At 55.3% G+C, this 26,073-nt stretch overlaps 1 protein-coding gene across 1 annotated transcript; it reads left to right on the forward strand.

Moving 5' to 3' along the window:
- The first annotated feature begins 11,285 nt into the window (after nucleotides 1-11,285).
- On the forward strand, nucleotides 11,286-23,317 carry ASPHD2 (aspartate beta-hydroxylase domain containing 2). The gene is made up of 4 exons (XM_081287403.1): nucleotides 11,286-11,467; nucleotides 14,831-15,939; nucleotides 20,546-20,659; nucleotides 21,665-23,317. Exons 2-4 carry the CDS (start codon nucleotides 15,057-15,059, stop codon nucleotides 21,772-21,774), a joined length of 1,107 nt encoding a protein of 368 aa, XP_081143529.1. The 5' UTR covers nucleotides 11,286-11,467; nucleotides 14,831-15,056; the 3' UTR covers nucleotides 21,775-23,317.
- The last annotated feature ends 2,756 nt before the right edge of the window (nucleotides 23,318-26,073 follow it).

Below are 26,073 nucleotides of genomic sequence, written 5' to 3' on the forward strand. Positions count from 1 at the left end.
GCAGGGAAGCTCAAAAGCAAATGATAAAGCTGAGTGTAGTGGTGCACACCTGTAATTCCAGCAGCTTGGGAGGCTGAGGTAGGAGGATCAAAAGTTGGAGGCCAGCCTCAGCAACTTAGAGAGCATCTAAGCAACTCAGTGAGACCCTGTCTCTAAATAAAAAAATAAAAAGGGCTGGGGATGTGACTCCATGGTTAAATACCCTGGGTACAATCCCTAATACCAAAAAAAAAAAAAAAAAAAAGGTTCTCTCTGATGAGTGGCATTTGAGTAGAGACCCAATCCCTTTAAATCCCATCCACACTGGGGACCCTCAGTGTGCCGGGAGAATCTCTCCAGCCCCATCGGGGATGCTTCGTTTTCATTCCCCAGGGTTCTCAGCCGTTCTGTGGTTTCTCAGCTGATGCCCCAAGACCCCCCCACACACCCTCATATTCCACAGTTTCTCATATCCCCCCCAGTCCCCCCTCCCCTGTCCCAGTTCATGGCTCTGAATATAAGACTTCCCCAGCCAACGGGTGCACACAGCCCAGCCTGTCAGGGGGCTTGGCAGGGCTCCGTGGTGACGGCAGGAAGGAGTCAGGAAGTCACCAGAGGACAGCTGGGCTCTTCGGGTCCCCAGGGCCATGCTGGCCCCCGGGGTGAGCAGCTCGCGGGGAAGGTTGGCACAGGTGCGCGTCGCGGATCAGGAGGCGAGAACCCTAGGAGTCAAAATGCACAGCCACCCCTCAGCCAGGATGTGCACCTGTACCGCGTCAGTTACCTCCACCACAATGCGACGAGCTCCTAACGAACCCACTGTGACGAGGGATAACTGAGGCCCAGAGAGCCTCGGAGTCCACATCTAAGGCTGCACGGTCAGGGATGGGCGGAGCCTAGAGCCCAATGACCTCTGAGCCCGACGCCCCTCGTCTTCCTCCACCAGGGGAAGTGGGAGTCTAGAAAGGCAACGACTCCCAACAGGGCATCTCAAGGTGACAGAGACCATGACAACGTCGCCACTGGCAGCTCTGAGCACGCGGGCTTTGAGTTCTCGGTAGGTCAGATGTGTCAGCGGTAGGTTGAGATTGTAACGATCAGTCGTGACCCAACCGCCCGCCTTCTCTGTCACTGAATGGAGGAGATGGAATCTGGCAGGGCTGATAAATTACCCCCTTAGACAGGTACAAGCAAGGGGGAGATAAGACAAAAAGACAGCAAAAGAAAAAAAAAATGAAGTTTGCACCCAGAAAAACAAAAAGACTGAACAAAACCCGCGTGCATCTAACTCAGGCTTCTGCAAAGCCCCCACTGCCTGAGAAGCAGTTACTTAAGGAGGCCCGCAAGGCAGGGTCGGCTCTGCTGTGCGCTTCTGAGGTCTCCTTCAACTCTACCGGACTCCTCTAATCAACCCTTGTCAGAGACCCCATGGCCAGGCTCGGTGGCACACGTCTGTCATCCCAGTGGTGGGGAGGCTGAGGCAGGAGGATCCTGAGTTCAAAGCCAGCCTCAGCCACAGCGAGGTCCTAAGCGACTCAGGGAGACCCTGTCTCTAAATAAGTCCCTTTACTGTGTCTGAGCTTGTAACATGGATGGGTGGCGGGTTCCCAGGTGTGACCTCTTGCTGCTCACCTTTCTGCCTGTAAGAACGTGACGGTGACGAGTCACCTCTGTGTGGTCCCCTCACGCTTGCTTCTTTCTCCCTGAAACCAGGAAATCCTGCCACCTGCAGCACGCAGAGGCAGCTGGCCAGGGAACGATGCTGGCTCCAGGTCCCAGCTCTTCTCGGGGTGCGGGCAGCAAGGCCCTCTCAGATGGCAGCTGCAGAGGAGCCGGCCGGGGTGGCGCGCAGCAGAAGCAGCGGTCTGGGCAGGGACCGGTGAGTCATGCCCCAGGCAGCTTTCACAGGATTGCAGATTCCTGTAAGAGCAGATCAGGGACATCTCTCGAGGGACAGCCGGCCAACCCAAGGTGCCTCTGGCTCATCTCGGCTGTTCCGAGTTGGCACCTGAATGGCTCATCTTTGAAAGCCAGAGGATGAACGTGTCCCTCGCTCTGCTGCCTGGGCTCCCTGCAGCCTGGAGATTCCTGGGCCCTGAAGTGGGAGGAGCTGGTCAAGATCCACGGTGGCAGCCCCCACGCCCGGGCTTGCCCTGCTGCTGGGGCCAGGGGTGCTGTTTGCTTGTCCCGTGCCCCAAATGGCAAACTAGCACCCTCCCCTGGCCCCCCAGCAGGCCCCCGCCTGGCCTTCTCCTCCCCATCTCAGTCCCCTTGGGGGGTTGAAGGTGGGGATTCTGCCAATGGACTCCCTCTTCTCCGGCTGCTGGCTGGGTACAGCCCGTGGGGATCCCCAGGAGGAGAAAAGAAGGCGCAGGGAGAGCCCATTCCTTCTGCTTTTTTTTTTTTTTTTTTTCTGGAAGAAGCACAGCCTCCTCCAATCAGGCCCCCGCCACCTCTCTCCAGGTTCTGGTGGCCACCCTCTCTTTCCACCCAGGTCCAGGAAGTGACATCTCCCCATGGTGACTTGCTCTACTGTGTGCTCCTGAGGTCTCCTTCAACTCTACCGGACTCCTTTATTCAACCCTTGTCAAAAGACCCCATGGCCGGGCTCGGTGGCACATGTCTGTCACCCCAGCAGCTCGGGAGGCTGAGGCAGGAGGATCTCGAGTTCAAAGCCAGCCTCAGCCACAGCGAGGCCCTAAGCAGCTCAGTGAGACCCTGTCTCTCAATAAAAACACAGAATAGGGCTGGGGATGGGGTTCAGGGGTCGAGGGCCCCTGGGTTCAATCCCCAGTGTTACCCCCATTCCAAAAAAAAAAAAAAAAGAACCCATGGCGCAACTTGTGGACACCAGAGTGATGCTAATGCTTAGGTAAGAGCAGAGCAGACCCCTCCCACTCTGCATAGCAAGAGCCACCAAGCCTAGACAAGAATCCTTTGGCCGTCTTGAGCAGAACCCGTGGTCCATCATTTGGAACAAAATCCAAACTCCTACGTGAGGCTGAGAAGGCGTGAGCTGCCCTGCAGACCCCTCTCCCTGTGGGCTTCCTCGGTCCCACCCCAGCCACAATGGTCTCCCTGCCGATCCCTACACACGCCAGGCCTGCTCTTTGAGAATCTCACAGATGGTCAAGTGCAACCCTCATTCCCACAGACTCCCCAGTGGACATCCATTTTTTAAATGGATTTTATTTTTTGAGCATCATGAAGCTGCAAACTGGAGAGTCTGTGGGAAATGGCAGGTTACATAAGCAAGGGAGGGGCCGCTAATGAGCGTCACGCAGCTCTCCTGGTCTGGCTTCTGTCTCTCCACCTGAGACAGAGGCAGGGACCAGGGCGACATTTCCTCACCATAAACACACAGTGCAAAGACACCAGGTGACAAGGGACAGCATCTGTGGTGCTCAGGAGCAACGGGTCCTGGGTGGCCACGTGGCAAGCCACACACCAGAACTCTGGACCCTTGTGGCAAGACGTTGCCCTTCTTCAAGACAACTTGAAGTTTTTTATTTTTCAGTTTTTTCAGCACTGAGGATTGAATCCTGGGCCTCGTGCATCCTAAGCAAGTCACCACCCCTGAGCTACATCCCCAGCCCAAAGTTTTGATTTTTATGTTCTGATATTTAAAAAAGAAATACCTGTCCATCCAGGCACAGTGGCACACTCCTGTTATCCCCGGCTACTCCAGAGGCTGAGGCAGGAGGGTCCCAAGTTCAAGGCTAGCCTGGGAAACTTAGCAAGATCCTGTCTCAAAATAAAAAATTAGGGGCTGGGGTTGTGGCTCAGAGGTAAAGCGCTCGCCTGGCACGTGTGGGGCACTGAGTTCGATCCTCAGCACCACGTGAAAATAAATAAATAAAAATAAAGGTATTGTGTTCATCTACAACTAAAAAATAAAAAAAATAAGTCAATAGATAAAAGGGGCTGGGGTTGTAGCTCTGTGGTAGAGCACCCCTGGGCTGAATCCCCAGCACCAAAAACAAAACAAAAGCAAACAAACAAAACCCAAAACTCTGTGCAGATCACATTCAACCTGTCTTGCTCCTGGATTTCACACGGACGCTCCGGGATGCTTTCGCTGTGAACTCAGCAGGCTCAGCGTCGCGTACAATTGATAATTACGTGTTGGATGAGCGTATGGAAAGGGAGTCTTCCCACCTGACTTCTTGGAGTTCAGAAGTACCTGAGAAACAGAGCAGATCCCCTGTTGGGAATGTAGAACATACAGGTTCAGAGGGGGAAGAGGCTTGTCCCCTCGAGCTGGGAGCTTTGAGGACTATATTTGCTCCTGGGCTCCGATGTGGCACAGAAGAATTTTTTTGGAAGATTAGATTTCTGTACAACTTGGTCTGGGGCTGACATGGGTCAGTGTCTATGGACATGCCTGGTTTTATAGTCACGGCTGTTGGCTTTGTGTACTGGCTGTAGGTAATTTTACTATTGCTCCCAACTGGGAACAAAAATGGAGACCTATAACCAGTCATAGTCTGTTAGCACCAAGAAAGGCTCATGACTCATGTTTTGAAGTGTGTCCTCAAGACAAGATCTAGTTCATTTAGGTGGTAAGTTCTATCCAAGTTTCCTATGGGGCTGACTCGCTCAAAGATCGTATCTGAACCTGGGCACCAGTCTCATCTCTGTTGTCCCACCTGGCAGACATTTAGGATCTCACATTGACCTTTTCTGCATGATGTATGGGTCAGTTTTCCATGGCTATAACAAAACACCTGAATCTAGGTACTTGGTGAAGAAAATAAGTTTATTGAACTCACAGTTTTGGAGACTGAAAGTCCAAGACTGGGCAACCCCGTGTGTTTGGCTTCTGGTGAGGGCTCCCAGGGCTGCCTTACAAGGTGCCACTCTAACAGGAAATCCCACAGTGAGGTGGCACTCTAACAGGAGACCATAAGGTGAGGCAGGAAGCCAGAGGGATTCCTGGTCCAGGCTTGTTCCTTTCTCTGGAGAAACCAGCAGGGGTCCCTGGAGACCTATGTTAATGCCTCCCAATGACCCAGTCACCTCCCACTAGTGGCAGCTCTCAAGGTTCCACCACCTGTCAACATGATCACACGGAGAACCCTGCTTTCAGTACACAGCACCTGCCCCTCCCCCTGCCACTCCAAAGCCCTTAGAAATGAGCATGGGGTGACCAGGATCCAGCAGCAGCAGAAGCAGGGAGGGCTGGGGGAAGGGGAATTCTTCCCTCCCGTGGGAAGAAGTCCTCTCCGGCTCCCCAGCAGCAGGCGGTGTCTGGCTCTCCCTACCTGCACCGTAAGCAGGAGGCCCATCATCTGCTCAAACGCTAAATAGATGTGAGCAGTACTTTATTGGATCAGCTCAAGGTGATTACGATTCGTTCTTGGAACGCGTTCATCACTCTGTAACACCTGCGTGTGACTCGGCTTCCTGGACAGATAGAATTACTCCCGGCTCTGAGCCAACTAGCCAGATCCCGTCATCCTGATGCGAGAGACCCATTCGGATAGACGGGCAAACTTCGCTCCCAGGATTCCCGACCCAGGTTTATCTTGATATTTCCCAGAGTGAAGTTCCCCAACTTTTATTTGGGGTCCTGCACAGCAGCAGTTGACGCACTTATTTTAGTCCTAGGACCACCTAGTCCCCAAATATAGAAGGCCAACTTATCAAGCTGACAAGAGCAATGGCCTCAGAGGAAAGAAACTTGAGTGTGCGTTCATCACCCGCTTTCTCTGTCCCTCTCTGCCATTGTCCCCACGGGACCTGCCTGTTGAGATACACTAGCAACAACTGCTCTTGCTTATCCCCAAATAACTCAAGCCATATTGAAAGCCTGCAGCCCAAACTTCCACAAACAAAGTTAATTTTACATAGTCGAACTGCTGTTTGATGATTTATAATCGTGCAACATTCAACCATTTGGACAAAAAAAAAAATAGAACAAACATTTACATACCGGCCAGTTGACTTTATCTAATGTGAACATTTTGCTTTATTGCCTTGGGTTTTTTGTTTGTTTGTTTGATTTTTTTGGTACTGAGGATTGAACCCAGGGTGCTTAACCACTGAGCTACATCCCCAGTCCTTTTTATTTTTATTTTTTTATTTTGATACAGGGTCTTGCTGAATTGCTTAGGGCCTCTCTAAGTTGCTGAGGCTGGCCCTGATCTTGCCATCCTCCTGCCTCAGTCTCCTGAGTTGCTGGGATTGTAGGTTTGCTTCACCATGCTCAGCTTGCTTTGGTATTTTTCAAGGAATAAAATATTGTAAATATTGTTGAAGCTCTTTGGTGTGCCAAATCTCATTTCCCTCTCTGCCTCCCTTCCTTCCCAGAGGTAGCCACTACCCTGAATTTGTGTCGACCAACTTCATGCAAGATTTCTCCTATTAGTACATATTCCAATTAGTGTGTGTGTGTGTGTGTGTGTGTGTGTATACACACACACACACACACACACTATATGCTTATATATACTATAAAAATATATTTATATTTATTTATATATTTTAAAATATACTACTAAATACTATAGGCATATAGTATTTACATTAATACTAATAGTATTCCCCCCCCCCCCCGGGGAAGACAATCCACATATAAAATACTGCAAATACTCTTCTGCAATTTGTTCCTCTAGCTCAACACTATATTTTGCAGATTTATCTGTGGTGCTTCTCTCAGCCCTGGCTCATGCACATTAACTGCTCTATCATATTCCTTTGTATGAATTTATTTGTGCATTTTCCCTTGATGAATGTTGGCTATCTCTAACTTTTCAGAAATACAGCAACAAACACTCCTGACCTTGTCCCCCCACCCTGGAACATTCTCCAGGGCCAAGGCTTTCAGAATGAACTGACTGCCACCCACTATCAGAAATGAATTCTACACTGGGACCCAGTGTAACCCACACACACACACCACACACACACACACTCACTCACACACGGGCACAGCACACACCAAAGTTCTGAACAATAATACTCTGACTACATTTTCAAAAGCATTCTCTTAATTTCTATCATAATTCTCTTCATCAGGTTGATGGAGTCCCATTCCTACTCTGCTGAGAGTTCTTAGGAAAGGCTGTTGAGTTTTGTCCAATTGTTTTTCTGCCCATTTAAGATGATCCTAGGGTTTTAAAATTCCGTCCATCAGGTGAAGTGGGGTGTGGATTTCCGAGGCTGAGCCAACCTTGCATTCCTGGGATCGGCTTTGCCAGGCCACATGGCAATGCACTGTGTGCCAAGCTGCCAGGTCTGAGGGCACTGTCCTTGGAAGATCGTCCTCATGCCTAATACCAACGGCAAGAGTGCAGGTCCCCAAGGCCTTCCTCACTTCCTACCAGCTGGCTACAAATTGGGGGGTTCCCACAGACACCTTCAGGTCTGATTATTCAGTAAAATCAAAATTCAGGAAAGCATTCTGCTCACAATTACTGTCCTATTATAACAAAAGACAGAAGTCAGAAAGAACCGGAAGAAGAGATACTGCACAAAGTCTGGGAGGGTTCCAAGCGTGAAGCTTCCTTGTTCTCAGGGTCACATTACTCTCTGGGCATCAGAGTGTGACAATGCTTAGAGGACTGGAAAATGGGTAATGCCCCCAAGCCTCAGGGTCCTTCTTGGCTCCTCCATGCAGACAAGATGGACTGAGTCACTGCCACGTGGCTGACCTCAGTCTCTAGGCCCCTTCCTCCCCAGAAGATGCAGCTGATTTCATTTGACTCAAAGCCTCAACCCTCTAGTCACATACCTGGTCTTTCTGGTGTGGCCATTCTGAGTCACCCATTGGCAGAAACCATCAGTCAGGGTCTGAGATACCCACCACAAATAACAAACGCACTCTTGTGGCTCCGGATGTAGCTCCACGGGGCAGCACTTGCCTGGCACGCATGAGGCCCATCCCCAGCACAGCGAAGGAAGAAAAGAAAAAGAAATTCTGTTGAGTGGGGGTGTGTCTTTGTGGTAGTGCAGTGCTTACCTCATCTGCATGAGGTCCTGGGTTCTGTCCCCTGCACAAAAAAAAAAAAAAAAAAAAAAAGAAAAGAAAGGAAAAAAAGAATTGAAAAGAAAAAAGATGCTATCTTTTATAAAATTCCAGAGTAGAGGTATCACCCAGAAGCCAAGAACAAAGAGAAGCTGAATTCATCCTTCTGCAGATGTGTTATCCTTTCTAATGTAGCTAAATTTAATTTGCTATTCTGTGTTAAGAACTCCAAATCTATGCTCATGAGGGATATTAATCTGCACTGTGGTAGATTTTTGACACATACTTTTAATCAAATTTTAAAAGCTTCCTTCTGGTCCCAGTTTGCTAAGTATATTTGACTTTAGTCAGATGCTTTTTCTGCATCTATGAGGATGACGGTATAGTTATTTTTCTTTAATTGGTTAATATGATGAATTCTATTATGAGAACTTCTGGTGTTGAGCAATTTCCATTCTAGAAAAATAATTTTTAATGTCATGTAAGCTTTTCTTTTATTGAACATGATCCATTTTAATATCACAAATACTCCTTTTTAAAAGTGAAACTACTTCTCTACATTTGCAAATGCAAATCCTTTTGGCATTGTGTTCCAGGAGCATTTATATGTTTCTGAAAATATCAAATTGAAGCCTTATAGAAAATGCAGTTCTCCTATCCACCATTCCTCTTTTTTCTTCCTTAACCCTCCTTGAAGTTATAACTCTTAAGAACCGAGGTGGCCGGGGCTGTAGCTCAGTGGCAGAGCACTTGCCTAGCCCTGGGGAGGCACTGGGTTTGATCCTCGGCACCTCTTAAAAATAAATAAAGAAAAGGCATGTTGTCCATCTACAACTACAAAAAAATTACTAAAATAAATAGAATTCGGTCTGCTTCCTAAGAGGGACTTTCTTTGCATTTATAAACTGTAACATTTTAAATTTTAATAGAACACGCCTCTACCCACATGTATGTTCGTGCTCCACGGTTCAAATCATACAAGTGCAATTCTGCTTTGTCAATCTGTAATTTGTTCTGGATTTTTTTCCATGTTGTCACAAGTACACGTGTCCTCATTCTAATAACTTGCTGTATTATGTCATATGAGAAGACAACCATTCCTCCAGCTACCCTTGAACTTCTCCAGGTAGAAATGAGTGACACCGCTGGTTCTTAATATATACACGATTGTTGTTATTTTAACAAATGCTATCAAATCGCTCACCAAAGTGGCTATCCCAGAGCCTTCAATGCACCAGTTGGCCTTTCCTCAAGTCCACACATACTCTGGTGAGTTGCTGTGACCTCGATGGAGCAAGGCACAGTCTCTCTCCAAGCCCCCAGTGACTCCATCTGCAGGAGATGGCAGTTGGGTGGCCCCCATCAGTGCCTGAGATGGTGTAATGAGAGGTTTGCAGCCTCTGAGTGGGTCGGGAGTGACTGCCCTAGAGGAAACCCTGAGAGGAGGAGGGTGCATCTGGCAGTTAAGCTGAAGGCAGGCAATTTAGAAGCACTTGGTCCTCATCTCAGCTCCTCCATTAGCACAGTGACAATTTATCTGGTGCTTTCATGCAAAAGTCCCCTCTGGAAGGCCTGAACACCCTGTTCCAGAAGAGCTCACCTACTAAGGTCACCAAGCTTGACAGAGGACTGGGTCATTTTCATTTTCTGAAACTCCCAGCAAATTAAAAAAAATAATAATAAGGCCAGCAGGGTTAGCAAAACTGTGTGTATCTTATTGCCACAGAACAAATAAATACTCTCAGCAAATACAGAGCAACATAATTGCACTGGTCAAAGATAATTATAGGATTTACAGACAATATTAATTCATAATGTAGTACAGATGGTATGGTCCAGGAATGGAACGCACATTTACCACTATATGAAAAATAGCTTTCTTTTCCAAGTCTACCATGGTGATGCTGTGTCTGAATGTTTAAGGGCCCTAGGAAAAGGCTAAATTTGAGCAACTTTCTAAATGTGCGACAGGACATTTACTTCTCCATCCTCCCGGGGTTCAACCACTCTGGGCAGACAGGAAAGAGAGACGTTCTGTTTGACCTTTCTCACTCCCATACCTGTGTTGGGGACCCACATTCTGAGCAAATGTGAGTGCATTTTATAGTTTTAATCTATGCCTTTGGGTCTATTTTAGCAGAGTGAAAGAGAAAAAAAATTTCTTCTGCCTTTGGAGTTGTGAAAAGGCAGAGATGACAGAGATGAGGTATGTTCTGGGACATGGAGGAGACGGATTCTGCAATGTGGTGGAGATGGGTTCTGGGAAAGGACAGAGGTGTGTGTCCAAGACAATTGCAGGACTTCAAGACAATATCAATTCATATTCATATTCTGAGACAGGAAGTGGGTGGATTCTAGGCCACCCCCGTTGAGGTAGATACTTAAGTCAAGTACCCAAGGGGGTCCTGGGACCGGGTTGAGAGGTGGATTCTGGTCAGAATGAGGATGATTCTGGGCCATGAGAGAATGAATTCGGGGACATGGAAGCAGTCGGTTCTAGGACAGGGACAGATGGATTGTGGGCAGGCCAGCCCACTCTTGCTCCCAGAACCCACCCATGCATTGTTCCCCTGGAACCCAAGCCACATCCCATAGACACTCTTGGCTTATTCTCTCCCACAGGCCTGGCTCAAACCTGGCTTCTCGGAGCGGCCTCCCTGCCCCCTCCCCACTAGGTCTGCCCCGACCCTACCCTGCCCAGCACTGCGCGGCGGGGGAGGACTGTAGATTTGGAGCTGTAACAGCGGGTCCCTGGTCTACTCGCCGCTAGACCAGGACTCCCTGTGGGCAGGGGCCATCTGAACAGCGCCGCGCAGAGCTCAGGGCCAGGCACCGAGGTTCCCCGGCTAACGCGGTTTCCATCAGACGAGGATCGTGTTTGATTTGCGATTTCATGCCTGGTGGCCGGGGCCTCAGAAGTCTATGTTGAGTCAATCAATAAAGGAAAGCAGGGCAAGGGGGCGGGGGCGGAGGGGAGTAAAGAGAATGCACCGGAGGGAAGGCAGGAGGGAGGCGCTCGGAGAGCTCGGGAGCCCGCGGGAGGGTGAGGGAGACGGGCAGAGCCCGGAGGGCGGGCGACACGGCGCACGGGGACCTGATGAATGACTGTCGCCGCGGTCGCCGGCGCGCACCAGGGCCTGGGCAGGCAGCGCGGCTGGGTGTGCACGGGAAGGACCCTCCGGGGAAGCCCCGGCGGCCGGGGCGCAGCGCGGCAGGTGCACGTGCCGGGGTCCCGGCCCCGCCTGTCCCGCCCGCGCCCCTCCCCGCGGCCCGCCGCGCGCGGCATTGTGGGAGTTGTGGTCCTCGCGGCCCCGCGGAGCGCAGCGCGGCGTCGGCACCGGCGGGGGCACCGGTTCGGCTCGGCTTGGCTCGGCTGGGCTCCGGCGGCGTGGGCCCGGCAGGTGCTGGGCGGTGGCCCCGCGGCGCGGGCAGGGGGCGTCCGCTTGTCGGCGCCCTCGGGCGGCCGCGTTGTTGCCTGGTGCCTGCAGCCGCCCCCGCCGCCCGCGCGCCCGGGCGCAGGTAAGCGGCGTCTCCGGGGCTGCGGGGCGGGAGGGCGGCGCGGCCCGGCCGACCCCGGGTCGGGGCTTGGAGGCGCGGGCCGGGCGGTCAGGCTCGCGGTCTCCGCGCTTGGCGCTGCCGCCGAGGATGCTCCCGGACGTCTCGACCGCATCCCGGCTCGGCCCAGGGGCCCTGCGGCCAGCGCTCGCTACGTGCCGGGCCGCCGCCGTGACGGGGATCGCGGCCGACCGGGCATCACCCTCCTCCTCCCCCTCCTCCTCCCCGCCCGGTCGCAGTCCCCTCCCCCCTCTCCCTCCTCCCCCGGGAACCCCGGCTCCTCGCCTCCTCTCCGCCTCTCCCAGCCCTCAGCATCACCCGCTTCCCACATTCCCCGTGGTGACCCACCTCCCCTGTCCCATTAGCTGTCAGGCGCCATAAACCTCCTGCCCTCATCGCAGCCGATCGCCCACTTTTCCTGGCAACACTAACCTTCCCCGTCCCATCCCCCTCACCCCCTGACTTCCTGGTGGTCACCATCTGCGTTAACTCATCCTGTGGCTGCCCCTATTTCCCACTCTCCAGGCCGGTGGGTGCTGAGAACGCTGGCCCAGAGAGTGCGGGAGGGAAGAGCCCCACGGGGAGAGCTGGCCCCAGCGCAGCAGTCTGGCTCCGGAGTGGAGTGGAGAGGGTTCCATGCATCACACTCCTGGCCCAGCGCTGGGCTGCTCCTTTCTGGGTGTTCAGGGTGGCCTAGTCCTGAGATGACCAGAAGCTCTTGAACACTGGGCAGCCCCTTGAACTAGCCATTTAAACTGGGGTAGCTGGGTCAGGCAGGGTCTGCAGGCGTTCATCCTGTCAGAAGTTACATTTGATTGGGCTTGAATTTGGACCCTATTCCCCAGAGCCAACTGACATTTAAGGTCTGAGTTTGCATGTTATTAAAGTGTGGAGCCCTGAGATGTTTCCATCCGTGGTGGGGACAGAAATGAAACATGCAAATGAACAGATGTGGGTAGAAGGCTGGAAGTTACTGTTGTCCCTGAGAGAAGGAGCTGTGTGCTCCTGTGGCGGTGGGGGCTGTCGCTGGGGGGTTGAATGTTTGGAGCAATTCATAAGAAACGACCACGTTTGAGGGTTTCTTTTAGTGTCATGGATAGGCTGTGGGCTTGTACATCCACCTCTGGTCACCGAACTATTTTGGCTAAAAGTGATTGGCAGGTATAGAAAGTCCAAACTTCAGCTCTCAGGTTCATGGCCTCCTGAGGAGGGTCCGAAGCTGGGATTCACAGCGTCAGGTCTTCACAGCTGTTGGTTCGCTGCTGCTTGGAGAGGGCGCCTGGCTGACAGATGAAGCTTCCCGCAGGAGGGGGGGGGGAGCAGCTGGGTGGCCAGTGGCGAGGTCCCTCATCATCTGCCCAGTTCTCTGTGTCTGCATTTTGTGGACTTGAACTTGAGTGATTCGCAGGGCTGCTGGGAACTAACACTTAACAGGTGTGTTAAATCATCGCCATCTCACTCTTAGAGCATCCAGGAAGAAACTGCTCCTGAGAGACAGAGTTTGAGAATTCCAATTAGGGTATCAGCACAGTGGTGGGAGGAATCCTTTCCCCAGAAGCACTAGTTCTCTCCCTCGTGACAGTTTCACGCTGAATTTCAGGAATCCCGGGGTTCTGCCTGGGATGGCTGCAAACAAGACACCTTTCTTTAATCTGGGTTGAGAGGAAGGAGCTGCTGGTCTAGGAGAAGACAAGAGGGATGGGTCTCCATATCCAGTGGGATCCGGCCCTTCCCTGTTCTGCATCCAAGGAGCAATTGGGACCATGTTGGGGGGAGGGTAGCCTCTAACCTCCCCACACTGGTATTTTTCCTAGAAACATAAAAAAATTACCATGAATATTCAGAGTGTGTTTTTGACTTACTAAACATTGTAGTCAAGTGATTCTTTATTCAACCAAAACTGGGAAGAAGCCAGTAGGCAGTTAATGAGCACCTAAGGTTTCCCTTAGCAAGCCTGGGAACAGAAAAATCACTTGAGATTTGGGTCTGAAGAGCGCTGGGGGTTCACACTGAGCTGTTGGGATCCAGTGGAGTCCTCCTTTCATGACCCTCCTCTGGTTGGCTGGCCAGCCCTAGGGGGTGCCGCCCCTCCCAGCAGTCACCAGCACTTATTGGGTGTTCCCAGCGACGCAGTCATAGTACTTTGTGTGCACCTTCAGCCGGAGAGAGGAATGTGAGCCCCATTTGTTGGTTACAGAAGCTGAGACTTGGCGAGGGCCCGTGACCTGCCTGGGGTTGGCATTGACACTTGATCCTGCCCGTCTCCAGTTTGGGCTCAGAACTTCTCTTCTGAGCAGCAAAAGTTTTCGAGGCCAAGGGTGTCCCCAGGGAAAGGGGAGGGTCCCATCTCCCCATTTGTTCAGCTGTCTTCCTGTATTCCCCGGAAAGAAGGGGAAAACACAAAGTGACGTCCCCAGGAGTGGGGAGGTAGAGGCTTGTTGAGGAACAGAGCACTGCTGTTCCCAGCTGCTCAGAAAAAGCGAGGCAGAGAAAGGGATTCGCAGACACGCAACCCAGGTCTGAGAGGGTCGCGCCGCTGGGCACCGGGGCCATGATCCTCCCTTGGGTTTCTGGATAACCGTGGTGTTGGCCACCGGCCCAACCATAGGCAAGATGACTGGCAAACCACAGCTTCCTGTTTGGGAAAGTGCAGGAAACTGAGTCACAGGCCTGGAAGGACTTCTACTTCCACGCCACCCCATTGCTCACTGACCACGTGGGTGAGCTAGTGCCTTGTCTCCAAGCTGGAAAGCAGAAGAGCCCTGTGTTGACCACAGGTGTGACCCCAGGGCACCCACTTCCTTTCCCAAGTCGGTATTAGCCGAACCCTGGACTGAGGGCAGCCAGATTCAGTAAGAATGGTGATGTGCTTGGGAAGAGAAAGGATAACCACTCAGACAGACCCTTTGTCATTGATGAGGTACTTTTGAAACCAGCTTCCTTTTCCCTTAAAGGCAGTAATTAAAGGGGAATAACAGACAGTAAGATGGACACACGTAGGCTTAGAAGGCACATGGAGTTTGTATCCAGGCTCTGGCTGTGTGACTTGGGTGAGCTGTTTGACCTCTCTGGGCCTCAGTTTTCTCATCTCTAAAATGGGGACAGTAGCACCTCCTAGGGTGTCGCAGAGTTACCAAGCCATCCCTGATGGATGTAGAGGAGCAACGGCTGGTCTTTTGGGAAATGGGGGTGCAGGTAAAATGAGGGTAGGATATACAAGACTGCCAAGTGTCCCCTACCATCAGGGGCCTTACAAAATGACCCAGAGCTTTACACTTGAAGAGTCTTTAATGTTTAACATTTATGCTGTATTCTCTTTCATTCCAGGTTTGGATTTTGGAAAAAAAGTCTTCTTACAGAGACCTGGAGCTTGCTAGTGTGATGTAGACCATCTCCTGCCACCCTGCCGCAGTGACTTTTGCTGGGAGTGGAGTGGCAGGTCCAGCTGGCCAGCCTCAGCATTCATCGATGTCACCCGTGGCAGGCTGCGGGGAACAGTGGCGGCCATGCCCTCCTCGGCCCCAGCAGCTCCTTCTCCCCCACGCTAATCTGCATGGTGTGGGTGCCCCTGGGACCCCAGAGGACTGAACGTCTGATCTGGCTTCACACCCCCAGTAACAAGTCCCCCAAGATGTCGCTCGAGTGGCTGGTAGCCTGGGGTTGGTCACTGGACGGCCTCAGGGACTGCGTGGCCACCGGCATCCAGTCGGTGCGGGACTGCGACAGCACGGCCGTGGTCACCGTGGCCTGCCTGCTGGTCCTGTTCGTGTGGTACTGTTACCACGTGGGCAGGGAGCAGCCCCGGCCCTACGTGTCGGTGAATGCGCTCATGCAGGGCGCCGAGGCGCACGGGCTGCAGAATGGCTTCGCCTACTGCCAGGCGCCCGAGTGCGTGCGCTGCACCCACGAGGGCCTCAATCAGAAGCTCTACCACAACCTGCAGGAGTACGCCAAGCGCTACTCGTGGTCCGGCATGGGCCGCATCCACAAGGGCATCCGCGAGCAGGGCCGCTACCTCAGCAGCCGGCCCTCCATCCAGAAGCCGGAGGTCTTCTTCCTGCCCGACCTGCCCACCTCGCCCTACTTCTCCCGGGACGCGCAGAAGCACGACGTGGAGCTGCTCGAGCGGAACTTCCAGACCGTCCTGTGCGAGTTCGAGGCCCTCTACAAGGCCTTCTCGAACTGCAGCCTCCCGCAGGGCTGGAAGCTCAACAGCACCCCCAGCGGGGAGTGGCTCACCTTTTACTTGGTCAATCAGGGGGTTTGCGTCCCCAGGAACTGCAGGAAGTGCCCACGGACGTACCGCTTGCTCGGAAGCCTTCGGACCTGTATTGGGAACAATGTTTTTGGAAATGCGTGCATCTCCGTGCTGAGCCCCGGGACTGTGATCACGGAGCACTACGGGCCCACGAACATCCGCATCCGGTGCCACTTAGGTAGGTGGCGGGGACAGGGGTCCGCCGCGTGCACGCGCGTAGTACGGCGCCTCTGCCGTCGGAGAAAGGAAACACCGCGAGAGCTCGGAGAGCCAGACGTGTGCCTTAGGCTCCCGGTGCTTTTACCGGAGGTGGATGATCTTGTGTTAGTAGTTGGGACAGCAGCAGCTGAGTCCTGGAAGGAATTTGTCGTCACTGTGAACCTAGGGTTTTGTTCTTGTTTTTTTTTGGGGGGGGGGGAGGGGTGAGGGGATTGAGCCTAGAGGTGCTTAACCACTGAACCGCATCCCCACCCCTTTTTATTTTTTGAGACAGGGTCTCTAAGTTGCTTAGGGCCTTGCTAGTTGCTAAGGCTGGTTTTGAAATTGTGATCCTCCTTTCTCAGCCTCCCACGTGGCTGGGATTACAGGTGTGCATCGCTGCACCGGGTCTAGTATAAACCTAATTATTATTATTTTTTATGGTTCTGGCAGTGGACTCAGGGCCTCAGATATCCTTCACACACACTCTAACATATGCCCTAAGCCAATGTCTGACAGACGCTCTGGCCAGAACTTTGTCCAAAAGTATGTCCTAACCACCTTCGGCCCCAAGTGCTTGAACACGGCTGGAGTAACCGAAAGGTTCAATTTTTAATTGTTTTTGTTTTTGAGGGTCTGGGAACTGAACCAAGAGGTGCTCTACCGCTAAGCCACACCCTCATCCCTTTTTATTTTTTATTTTGAGTCAGGGTCTTGCTAAGTTGCTGAGGCTGACCTTGAACCTGCAATCCTCCTGCCCCAGCCCCCCGCCCTCCAGTGGCTGGGATTGCAGGTGTGCATCACCATGCCTGGCTTGATTTCAGTTTTAATGGCCACATTTGGCCAGTGGCTACTGTCTCAGCCAACATAGCTCTAGAGCCAAAAGCTATCACAAAGACCCTTGAGGTTCCTAGTGGCTTTAAGAGCCTGTGAAAGGTACGTTGGTGCTTCCTGATCATCAAGGAGGATGCGAGGCCTGGTGGGGAGTCCTGGGAGGTGGAAGTGTGTGTGTTCAGCAGTGGGGCAGGGTCTGGGGCAGGCCACCTGCACTGCGGCCGTCTCATGAGCTGGCTGCATATTTCACCTTTCTGAGCCTCCGCTTCCTCAGGTAGAAAGTGGAGGTCAAATGACGGTCCTCTGCAGAGCCAGCCTGATGCCCAGCCAGGGGATGTGTATCACAGAGCCTCTGCCATCAAGGCAGGCCTAACCACGGCTTGGTGAATGGGGGTCTCAGTCCCCAGGTTGCCTTGTTCCCGGTGGACTGTGACAGAGGCTGGCTCGGGGGCCGTGGATCAGTCGCTAGCCTCCCAGGCTGGAGTGAGCCGAGATGGACAGTAGTAGCTTTAGGAAGGGACCACATGGCTTGGGCTTCAGAGGGGACAAGGAAAAGCGGAGTGGGGTTTCCTGAGTGTGCTCTGCAGGGGACCACTCTGGAGCTGCCCCAGGGAGCCCCCTGCAGCAGCCCTGCTCCCCGCCCTCTGGGTGGGGACTCACTCTAGAAGACGCTGCTCCTAAGCTCCAGAGAAGAAAGGTCTAGACAGAGCCCTGGACGTGGTGGGGATTTCAAGAGCCAGGGCCGGGCAGGGGAGCTCCTGAGCCATGGTCTCGAGTCACGGTCAGCTGTGAGACTGGGTCTCCCTGGGCCCCAGAGTCCCCCCTGCAAAATGGAGAAGTTGGACTTACCTCCCAGGATGGCCGAGAGGATTGAAGGAGTGACATCCTGCTTGGCCACCCAGGACGGTGCCTGGCACACGTGGCTAAATGCTAGGTGGTAGCTGTCATGGTCAACCTGGTGTTGGAGGGTGTGAGAAATGACCCGCAAGACGTGGTCACTGCCCTTGGGACATGGCAGATGAATGGCTTAGGGAACAAGCAGATCTGAACCCAGGCCTGGCCCCCTTCCCGGTGCCCTTGGGCAGGCCCGGGGCCGAGCCTGTTGCCCCTCTGTGCTGGGCGGAGCCGCCTCCCTGCAGGGCTACTCTAGAGCATCGGGCACACACCTTGGCAGGAGGGGCCAAGCAGGTCATCTATGTGGCATGACGCTAAGCCAAGGGACGACGTGGTCAGTGAACCACTGGGCAGGGCTCCAGGCGCTCTGAGCTGTTGGAGGGAGCTGGCGCTGCAGGCAGGCTCTGGGCAGGCACGAGAGGGGGGGGGTGCCTGACCCGAGGGCAGAGGGGGCCTGCTGGGCTGAGTGCGGGCGCAGCCCTTCCTGGAACTCGGGCCGCCATGGCCAGGTGAGCTGTGGGCCAGGCAGCCAGAGGTCTCAGGCCAGCTGGGCATCGTGCTGTTGAGGGGTGCTGGGGATGGGACCCAGGGCCGCGGGGGGAGGGCAGGCAGAGGCCCTGCAGGCAGATGTGGTGAAGTGCCAGGCTGATGCCGCCACCAAGGACGGGTAGCAAAGAAGTCCCGGTCACTACCGTCCCACCCCCGTGTGCCAGCGCCCCCCGCCCCACACAGTGGACATCAGTGTAGAACAGGACTTCAGGCCCTGGGCATGGCCCTCCTGGGCCCAGCTAGTACTCACATCAAAAGGGGGTCTCTCCTGTCCCCGCACAAGGTGTGGCTGGGTCCCCAGGGCCAAGGCCACCTCCAGGGCCAGGTTCCCCCACGTGCTCCTCACGCAACCAGGCCCACGTTGAAGTGCACCCTGTGACTTTGTGTGTTGGCCAAGCGGGTCCCCTCCTGCGGTTCCCCTCCTACAGCCACACTGGTGCCCGCTGTCCCAGCTGAAGGGAAGGAAGCACACAGTCCTGGGCCTCTGCTCCCTCCCCCCCGCCTCCTTGTCCCTTTCCCTCCACACCAGGGAGCCTTCAGCCGCTCCCAGTTGCTCTGTGGAGCGCTGGGCCCTGCCGTGAGCTCCCTCTGGGCTGTCGCTCCATGCTGACCACTCTGGGCCCACCGTCACCCCTTGTGGGGCAGGCTGTGACAGGCCCCTGTACTGATGCCCACTCAGGGAGCAGCTCTAGACCCCGACTCACCAGGCAGATGTCCAAGAGTCACTTGAGAAGACCAGAGTGTGCACAGCCACCCCGGGCACAGGGAGGCCCTCCTGTCACTGTGGGTGTGGACGGTGCCCAGCCGTCCAATGGGAGGGGCCGGAGGACCAGCCTGTGTTCCCTGCCCCCTCCCAGATGCTGGCCACCACCTCCTGAAGCAGGGGCTGCTCGGGGGACAGTTCCCCGGTGTCTTCCTGCTTCCGTCAGGGTTGGTGGGACACAGGAGCAAACTCTAGGCCACCAAGGATCCTGGGACGGGCGGGACTATCCAAGGCCACGCAGGGCCCGTCTGTCCCCCGAGGGCCTCCCAAATGCTCTGGGGGAGTCTTCCTCGTTTGTGCCCCCCAGGCTGGTTGATGGGTGGAGGGCAGGAGGCCGGGGAGTGAGGACAGGGAAGGCCGCGGTCAGCCAGCCGCACCCCGCTGCCCCGGCGCAGCAGCAGTGAGTCCTGGAGGGGCCAGAGAAAGGGGAGCCTCCTTCCGAACCCCTGGGTAGACTGGCCCTGCAGAGAGTTCCCTCATCCCAAAGCCTTCGCAAGCAGCAGAGTGACCCCAGCTGAGCCGCTGAGCACCGCCCAGAGACGGACTGTTGGCAGTTTGAACATGGAGACCACAGCCGTGAGCAGAGACCTCCGTGTAGCCGCTCGTGACCTGTGACTGTCATCTTATCAAAGTGTCCAGTAGCTACTCTTTTTGGGTTCAAAACAGATCAGCCCCAGCAAGGGCCAAATAGTAACTTTTCAGCAGATCCAGTCACCGCTCCATTACTCCTAGAGTGATACGGTGGCCTCTGCGCAGTGTTTATGTGGCCCAGACCTGCGCAGTCAACCTTCAGTTACTGGTAACAAGGCTGCATAGCAGCCTTGGAAGGTACATATACTAATGTCCCCTTTTCACAGATGAGGATGGTGAGGTTCAGAGAGGTTGAGTGGCTGGCCCAGAGTCACACAGCACAGACAGGTCCGAGCTCATCATCTGTCCCAAGTCGTCTGTCCTTCCTACACCTCCATGTGGTCTCCTCCAAGAGCCATCCACTTTGGCTTAAAGAGTACATAAAAATACTCCAGTTGCCAGAGAGAAAGAGAGTGTGTTTTTGTCATAAGGACCCTGGATCTAGAGAGCATGCTGACTTGCTCAGGGTCACCCTTAGCCTAGTGCATCACTGAAGACAGATGGAGCCACCACTGACCCGCCCCCTCCCAGGGCTTCCTCCCGTGCCCTTCCTGAGCTGTCAGGCTGACGCACCCCCTGAGGAAGCCATCAGGCAGCGGTGACAGTGCCTTTCTTTGTGGCAGCCGAGGTGGTGGCAGCAGCTAAGTGTCTCGGCTGAGGCTGGGAATGGGTGCCCACCCGTGCCCTCCTGAGGCCCAGCACTTCCTTGGGTGGCCTCCGGGTTGCAGGAGGAGGCCAGGAACCACACAGAGCCTCCACCCTGGGCCTCAGAATGGGTTAGAAGGTGGAATTCAAAGAGGCGAGCCCCTCGTAGGCCGCAGGCGGTTCATCGCAACTAGAAAGCCCAGGGGACAGGACTGTGGTGACAGCTGTGGACGGTGGTCTGGCTGGCCTTCACTCTTTGTTTTCCCACAAGGGCTCAAGACTCCAAGCGGCTGTGAGCTGGTGGTGGGGGGCGAGCCCCAGTGCTGGGCCGAGGGCCGCTGCCTGCTCTTTGACGACTCCTTCCTGCACACCGCGTTCCACGAAGGTGGGTCCCCCCCACGTCGTCGTTTTGTTTTTAACAGATTTTATTTTTTTGCCGCGTGCATGGGAAGCGCCCCTGGATCTCAGAAGGCAGCAGGTCCCTCTGCCCTGTGGTCACTGTAAGTGGAAGACCTTCAGCTTGTATTTCCTTAGATTTCTTTTTTCTTTCTTCCTTTCAGTCGTTTGCCTCTGAGATTCCTTTCTGGCCACCTAGTGCGTCCCTCTGGCTCCGTGACCAGAAAATGGTACCAGGGATTGAACTCAGGGCCCTTGACCACGGAGCCCCTGCCCCAGCCCTCTTCTGTGTTTTATTTAGCGACAGGGTCTCCCTGAGTTGCTTAGGACCTCCCTTTTGCTGAGGCTGGTTTTGAACTCGCGATCCTCCTGCCTCAGCCTCCTGAACCATTGTGACAGGTGGGCACCACAGCGCCCTGGCAGATTTTAGTTCTTAAAGGAATTTTAGGGGGCTGGGGTTCAGTGATAGAGCACTGGCCTCACAAGTGCGAGGCCCTGGGTTTGATCCTCAGCACCATATAAAAATAAATAAATAAAATAAAGGTATTGTGTCCAACTACAACTAAAAAATAAATATTAAAAAAAAAAAAGTTTTAGGTTTCCAGAAAAAAACTGAGCAGAAAGTACCAAACATGCTCCTTTGCATCCCGGCCCCCAGCTGCCCGCAGCCACAGCGTCCCCAGCAGATCTGGACGCGTTATTACCTAAGTTTGAGCTCAAGTCTGGGCTTGCTCTTGGTGTGGCTTTGGACAGAGGGGACAGTGTCGTACCCAGTGGTTCCACTGCTTAAGAACAGCGCTTGTCCCCGCCTGGCCAGCTGCCCTGCAGTCTACCCGCTCAGAGCCTTGTGAGCCTAGGGATCAGAGGAGGGAGGTGTTGTGAGCCAGGCCAGGGACAGCACAGGTCCCCAGCCCAGAGCATGCAGGGTCGGGTCCTGCCACACCTGGATCCTGGCCACGGGCCACCAACCTCTCCTCTGTCCCCCTCCCCACAGGGTCGGCAGAGGATGGCCCCCGGGTGGTCTTCATGGTGGACTTGTGGCATCCGAACGTGGCAGCAGCCGAGCGGCAGGCCCTTGACTTCATCTTCGCTCCTGGGCGATGAGGACACCTCCCCGCTGGAGCGGCCAGGGGGGCCGGGGCACACCTGGGCGGACCCGGGACAGTGCGCCCTCCGCGGCCACAGGCCACGCTCAGCACCTGCCTCCCGGGAAGCGCCCTGGGATCTCAGAGGGCGTGGTCCCTCTGCCACGTGGTCACTGTAAATGGAGCCTGCAGCTTGTGTTTCCTTAGGTTTCTTTTCTCCTCCTTCCTTCCAATTGTCGCTTCTGAGATTCCTTTCTGGCCAGCTAGTGCGTCCCCTGGGCCCGTGACCAGGGACGCGGTGCCTCTGTGAGTCTGTCTGTCACGTCGCCCCTTGGTTTCTACGTGTTTTCAAACAGAGTAACCAAACGGCCACCGTCCGGCTGTCAGACACGAAGCTGCTTGTGGTCACCTCCAGGCAAAGCAGACCTGCCAGCCAGCCACACGGCCACTTTGCTGGCACATGGAGGACCCTTCGGCCGCCCAGGGCAGGGGACAGTCTGAGGTCTCTGCACCTGGCTGGCTCTGGTGGCAGGGAGCGGGGCTGCAGGCCTCCCCAGGGGTGGCATCCAGAGTCGGGGAACTGTGGCCACTGTCCTCTTGCCCAAAGCCGTCAGTTCCCTGTAGGGACAGGCCCTCCACTGGTGGCTTCCTCCAAAGCCGAGGCCGGGGTCCTCCAGAGCTGGGCCAGGTTCCTGGGCCAGCCACGGCCACTCACCTCACTGCCCACAGACGCCCACTGCCAGGCCAGGCCGGGCACAGCCCCTCAGCGTCTGGAGTCCGGAGTGGTCCAGGGCAGGGCCAGGCTGCCTGGGGGGGGAGGCTTGCCACCCGACTCCCATCAGGGCTGTCCCCGAGGGTGGCAGTGCCAGCTCTGACCAAAGCGTCCCTTTTGACCTGGAGTCTGTACCCATGATTCTCTCCCTGTTTGTTCGCAAAGGTTCCAGCGCATCTCAGAGGCTGCGGGGGCCGCCATGCGCCTTGCTGTCCCGCGAGGCTGTGCGCCCAGCGAAGGTGACCAGGGCCAGCGTGGGTGAGGGCGCAGGGAGGCCTGCAGATCCCAAGACTCAGGGCACTGCACCAGCTGGGTGGCCTCCTGTGAAGACATGTCCGCTCATAGGAGAGGCCCCGGGGGCCTGGGTCTTGAAACAGCTTCCCTTAGCTGAGAGCCGAGGGGAGCCACACGAGAGGGACCTTGTGGGGACAGTGTCCCTGGGGCAGTGGAGGTCCACGCAGCACAGCAATGGGGTGGGGCACATGGCTCTGGCTCGGGGCCCATTGGTGTCCTAATGGGAACCGAGGCCCCTGGGAGGGGCCGGTGCGAGAAGCCAGGATCTGAAGCGCCGGGTGTCACTGGCCATGTGTGAAAAGGACACGTCTGTGGCGGGCGAGGGGAACACAGGAGGCAGGGTTGTCACCCAGAGTCCCCGTGCCCATCACATGTCTCGTCAGAGAACCGCTGAGGTGCATGACCCCACACGAGCCGACCTTCCTGCTCCAGTTTACAAACCAACAGCCACACGGGCACCTGGCTGCCCGGACCCCTGTCATGGTCGGGGACAGAGATAAATAAAGGATCTTGCTGAAAACCAGAGTGACGTGGTGACGTCGTCTGTGGGGAGGAAGAGGAGGCTGGCGTGAGCCCAAGGGACGGGTGCCCCAGGAATTTGTGCCCCTGGTTATTGAATCATGTCACAGAGGTTGGGGGGCTGCCGCAGTGGGCGGACAGTGGCCGAAGCAACCGTCCTTCCGAGATCAGGGGTGGGGAAGCCCATCTCCAGAACGCCAAGAGCTACAGCTGTCACCTGGGCAGGGCACAGGGACGCTGACTTCAGCCCAGCTGGGCATCAGGGCTGGGTGGCAGGAGGCACTCCCTGTCACCTGGCAAGTCACTTACCCAGTCTGCCCCCTGAAGAGACAGTACCTGCCCTTAAAGGGCCAGCGCTGGTTCCTCCCTGCGGTACCAAGGACACCTGGTAGAGAAACAGCCCGTGTGTCCTAAAGCCGGCAGCGGGGACTGGTGGCCAGGAGCCCCGGGAGCTGCCCAACCACCAGGTGTTCCGCACTCAAGCCCAGCTCCAGCCAGAAGAGTCGCTAGGTGCCACAGCAAGCAGAAGGGAAGAGTGCCTGCCGCCTGGGGCCCTGGTGTTCTCACCTCCCATGCGTGTGCCACCAGTCACAGCTGCTAAGGTGACCTCCGTGTTTCGCGGGGACACCGGGGTGGGGAGGGGGCCTGGCTACCCCTGCAGAGGGGACCCCACCTCCCAGGACAGCAGCAGCCTGGGAGCGCCCTTCAGGCCCTGCGGTCGGGCAGGACCAGCCCCTTGTCCACGCAAGGTCACCCCAGGCCCCCAACCCAGTGGGCCCTGAACTCTTCTCCCAGAGGTGCCTGTTCGTCATCCCCCAGAGTCACCTACATCCTCCGTGTTTGGTGCCACTGAGCAAATTAATGGCATCGAGTGCCTACAACATGGAGCAGGGGAGAGGCAGGGTGGCCCTATGGCCTGGCTCTGGACGCTGCTGCACAGGAAGCCACCGGGAGCTTTGAGACACACTGTGCCCCCCACTGCCCGGCGTGCCAGGGCACCTTCCCTGGGGGGGATACCAGGGATTGAAACTAGGGGCCTCTTCAGGGTGGCCCCTGGCAGCAGGCTGCCCTGTGACTCGTTTCCTGTCATGTTCTAACGTGCAGCTGGGGCTGAGGGGCTCTGCTCTGAAGGGCCAGGATGGGAAGGTCTTGGAAACAAGCTGGCTGGAGAGTGGCATCGGCTCTGTCCCCATGTGGCCCTGGGCACCTGAACCCAGCTTCTAAAGGGACAGCTGTGTGTTTTTTTTTTGAGGGGGGGAATACCAAGGATTGAATTCAGGGGCACTCGACCACTGAGCCCCACCCCCAGCTCTATTTTCTATTTAGAGACGGTCTCACTGAGTTGCTTAGGGCCTCACCATTGCTGAGGCTGGTTTGAACTCTTGATCCTCCTGCTTCAGCCTCCTGAGCCACTGGGATGGCAGGCATGCGCCACCACACCCGGCTCCCTTTTTATTCTTGAGCCAAGCTTGAGTTGTGGTTTCTATCCGTAGCCACCAAGACGTCCTCCTCCACTGCACGCCTCGTCTGTGGGGCCTGGCGCCTGCTCTCAGAGGTGCAGCGTGAGATTCGAACAGAACAAGGATCAGGCAGGTTCTGGGAGGAGGGGAGGGACTGCACGTGTGTGTGTTAGACACAAAGAGGAAGAGCCCAAGCCAAGTCCTAAGTGCTGTTCTCAGGACCATGTCGCCCGCTCTGCAGCCTTCCCTAACATTGGCCTCCTCGCTGACTTGCTGACCGATGTAAATGCAGGAACAGGACAGAAAACGGCCACACCTTACAGAGGTGCTGACAGAAGGCATGACAACCCTCAAGCAGACTATGGCATTAGGTGGCAGGAGAGGAGGACTGGGGACTCCTGCCTCCTTCCCAGGTGTCCTGTCGGTCCTCGTCCCTGCCTCCCCGCCCTGCCTTCTGCTCCCCACGCCCTGTATTTGAACCACCCCAGGTTCATAGAGTGCTTTCTCCAAGCACAGAGGGCACGCCCCATGAGGGTCCTTCTGCATCGTGCCATTAGATCCTTGTGGCCCGGACAGGGAGAGTCACACACCCTTAACACACGAGGAAGCCAGGCTCAGCGTGAGAAGTCACTGGGAACAGAGCCTGTGGCCGGCGGGAGCTGGAATGAGAAGCCAGTGATCCAAGCCTCTGTCCACAGGTTCAGATTCAACCGACCTGGGTCAAAACTATTCTGGAAAAAAAAATGGTACTGACTTCTTGTCATTGTTCTTTAAACAACACAGGCCACGACCGTTCACCCAGCGTTGACACTGCGTTAGTTGTTGTAAGTTAGAGATGGCTTGAAGCACACAGGGGGCTGTGTGACCCCTGTGCTGGAAGTGACTTGCATGTCCCTGGGTTTTGGTGTCCACTGGGGTCTTGGAACCAGTTACCTGTGGAGACCGAGAGAGGGCTACCCACCAGGTTCTGGACATCTGCCTGACACTGGGTGGGGTCGGTGGTCTGCCTTCTCAGGACACTCCTGACACTCCTCTGCTGAGGGTCCACAAGAAACCAAGCCCCTTGTTTTATCAAAGAGGACACAAGGGTCAGAGAAATAAAGTGACCGACCCTGATTTCCACAGCAGTAAGGTGTGGAGCTGTGATTTGGACCCAGTTCTGGGACACCAAAGCCTGCGTGCTCCAGGAGGGACAGCCCCTGGCAGCAGCACTGCAGACCTCGGGGGAAGGAAGCGCCTCCAATCTGCACCTGCCACCTGCCCACAGGGCTCT

The sequence above is a fragment of the Spermophilus citellus genome, assembly GCF_964194105.1.
Source record: "Spermophilus citellus genome assembly, chromosome: 3".
Taxonomy (NCBI): domain Eukaryota; kingdom Metazoa; phylum Chordata; class Mammalia; order Rodentia; family Sciuridae; genus Spermophilus; species Spermophilus citellus.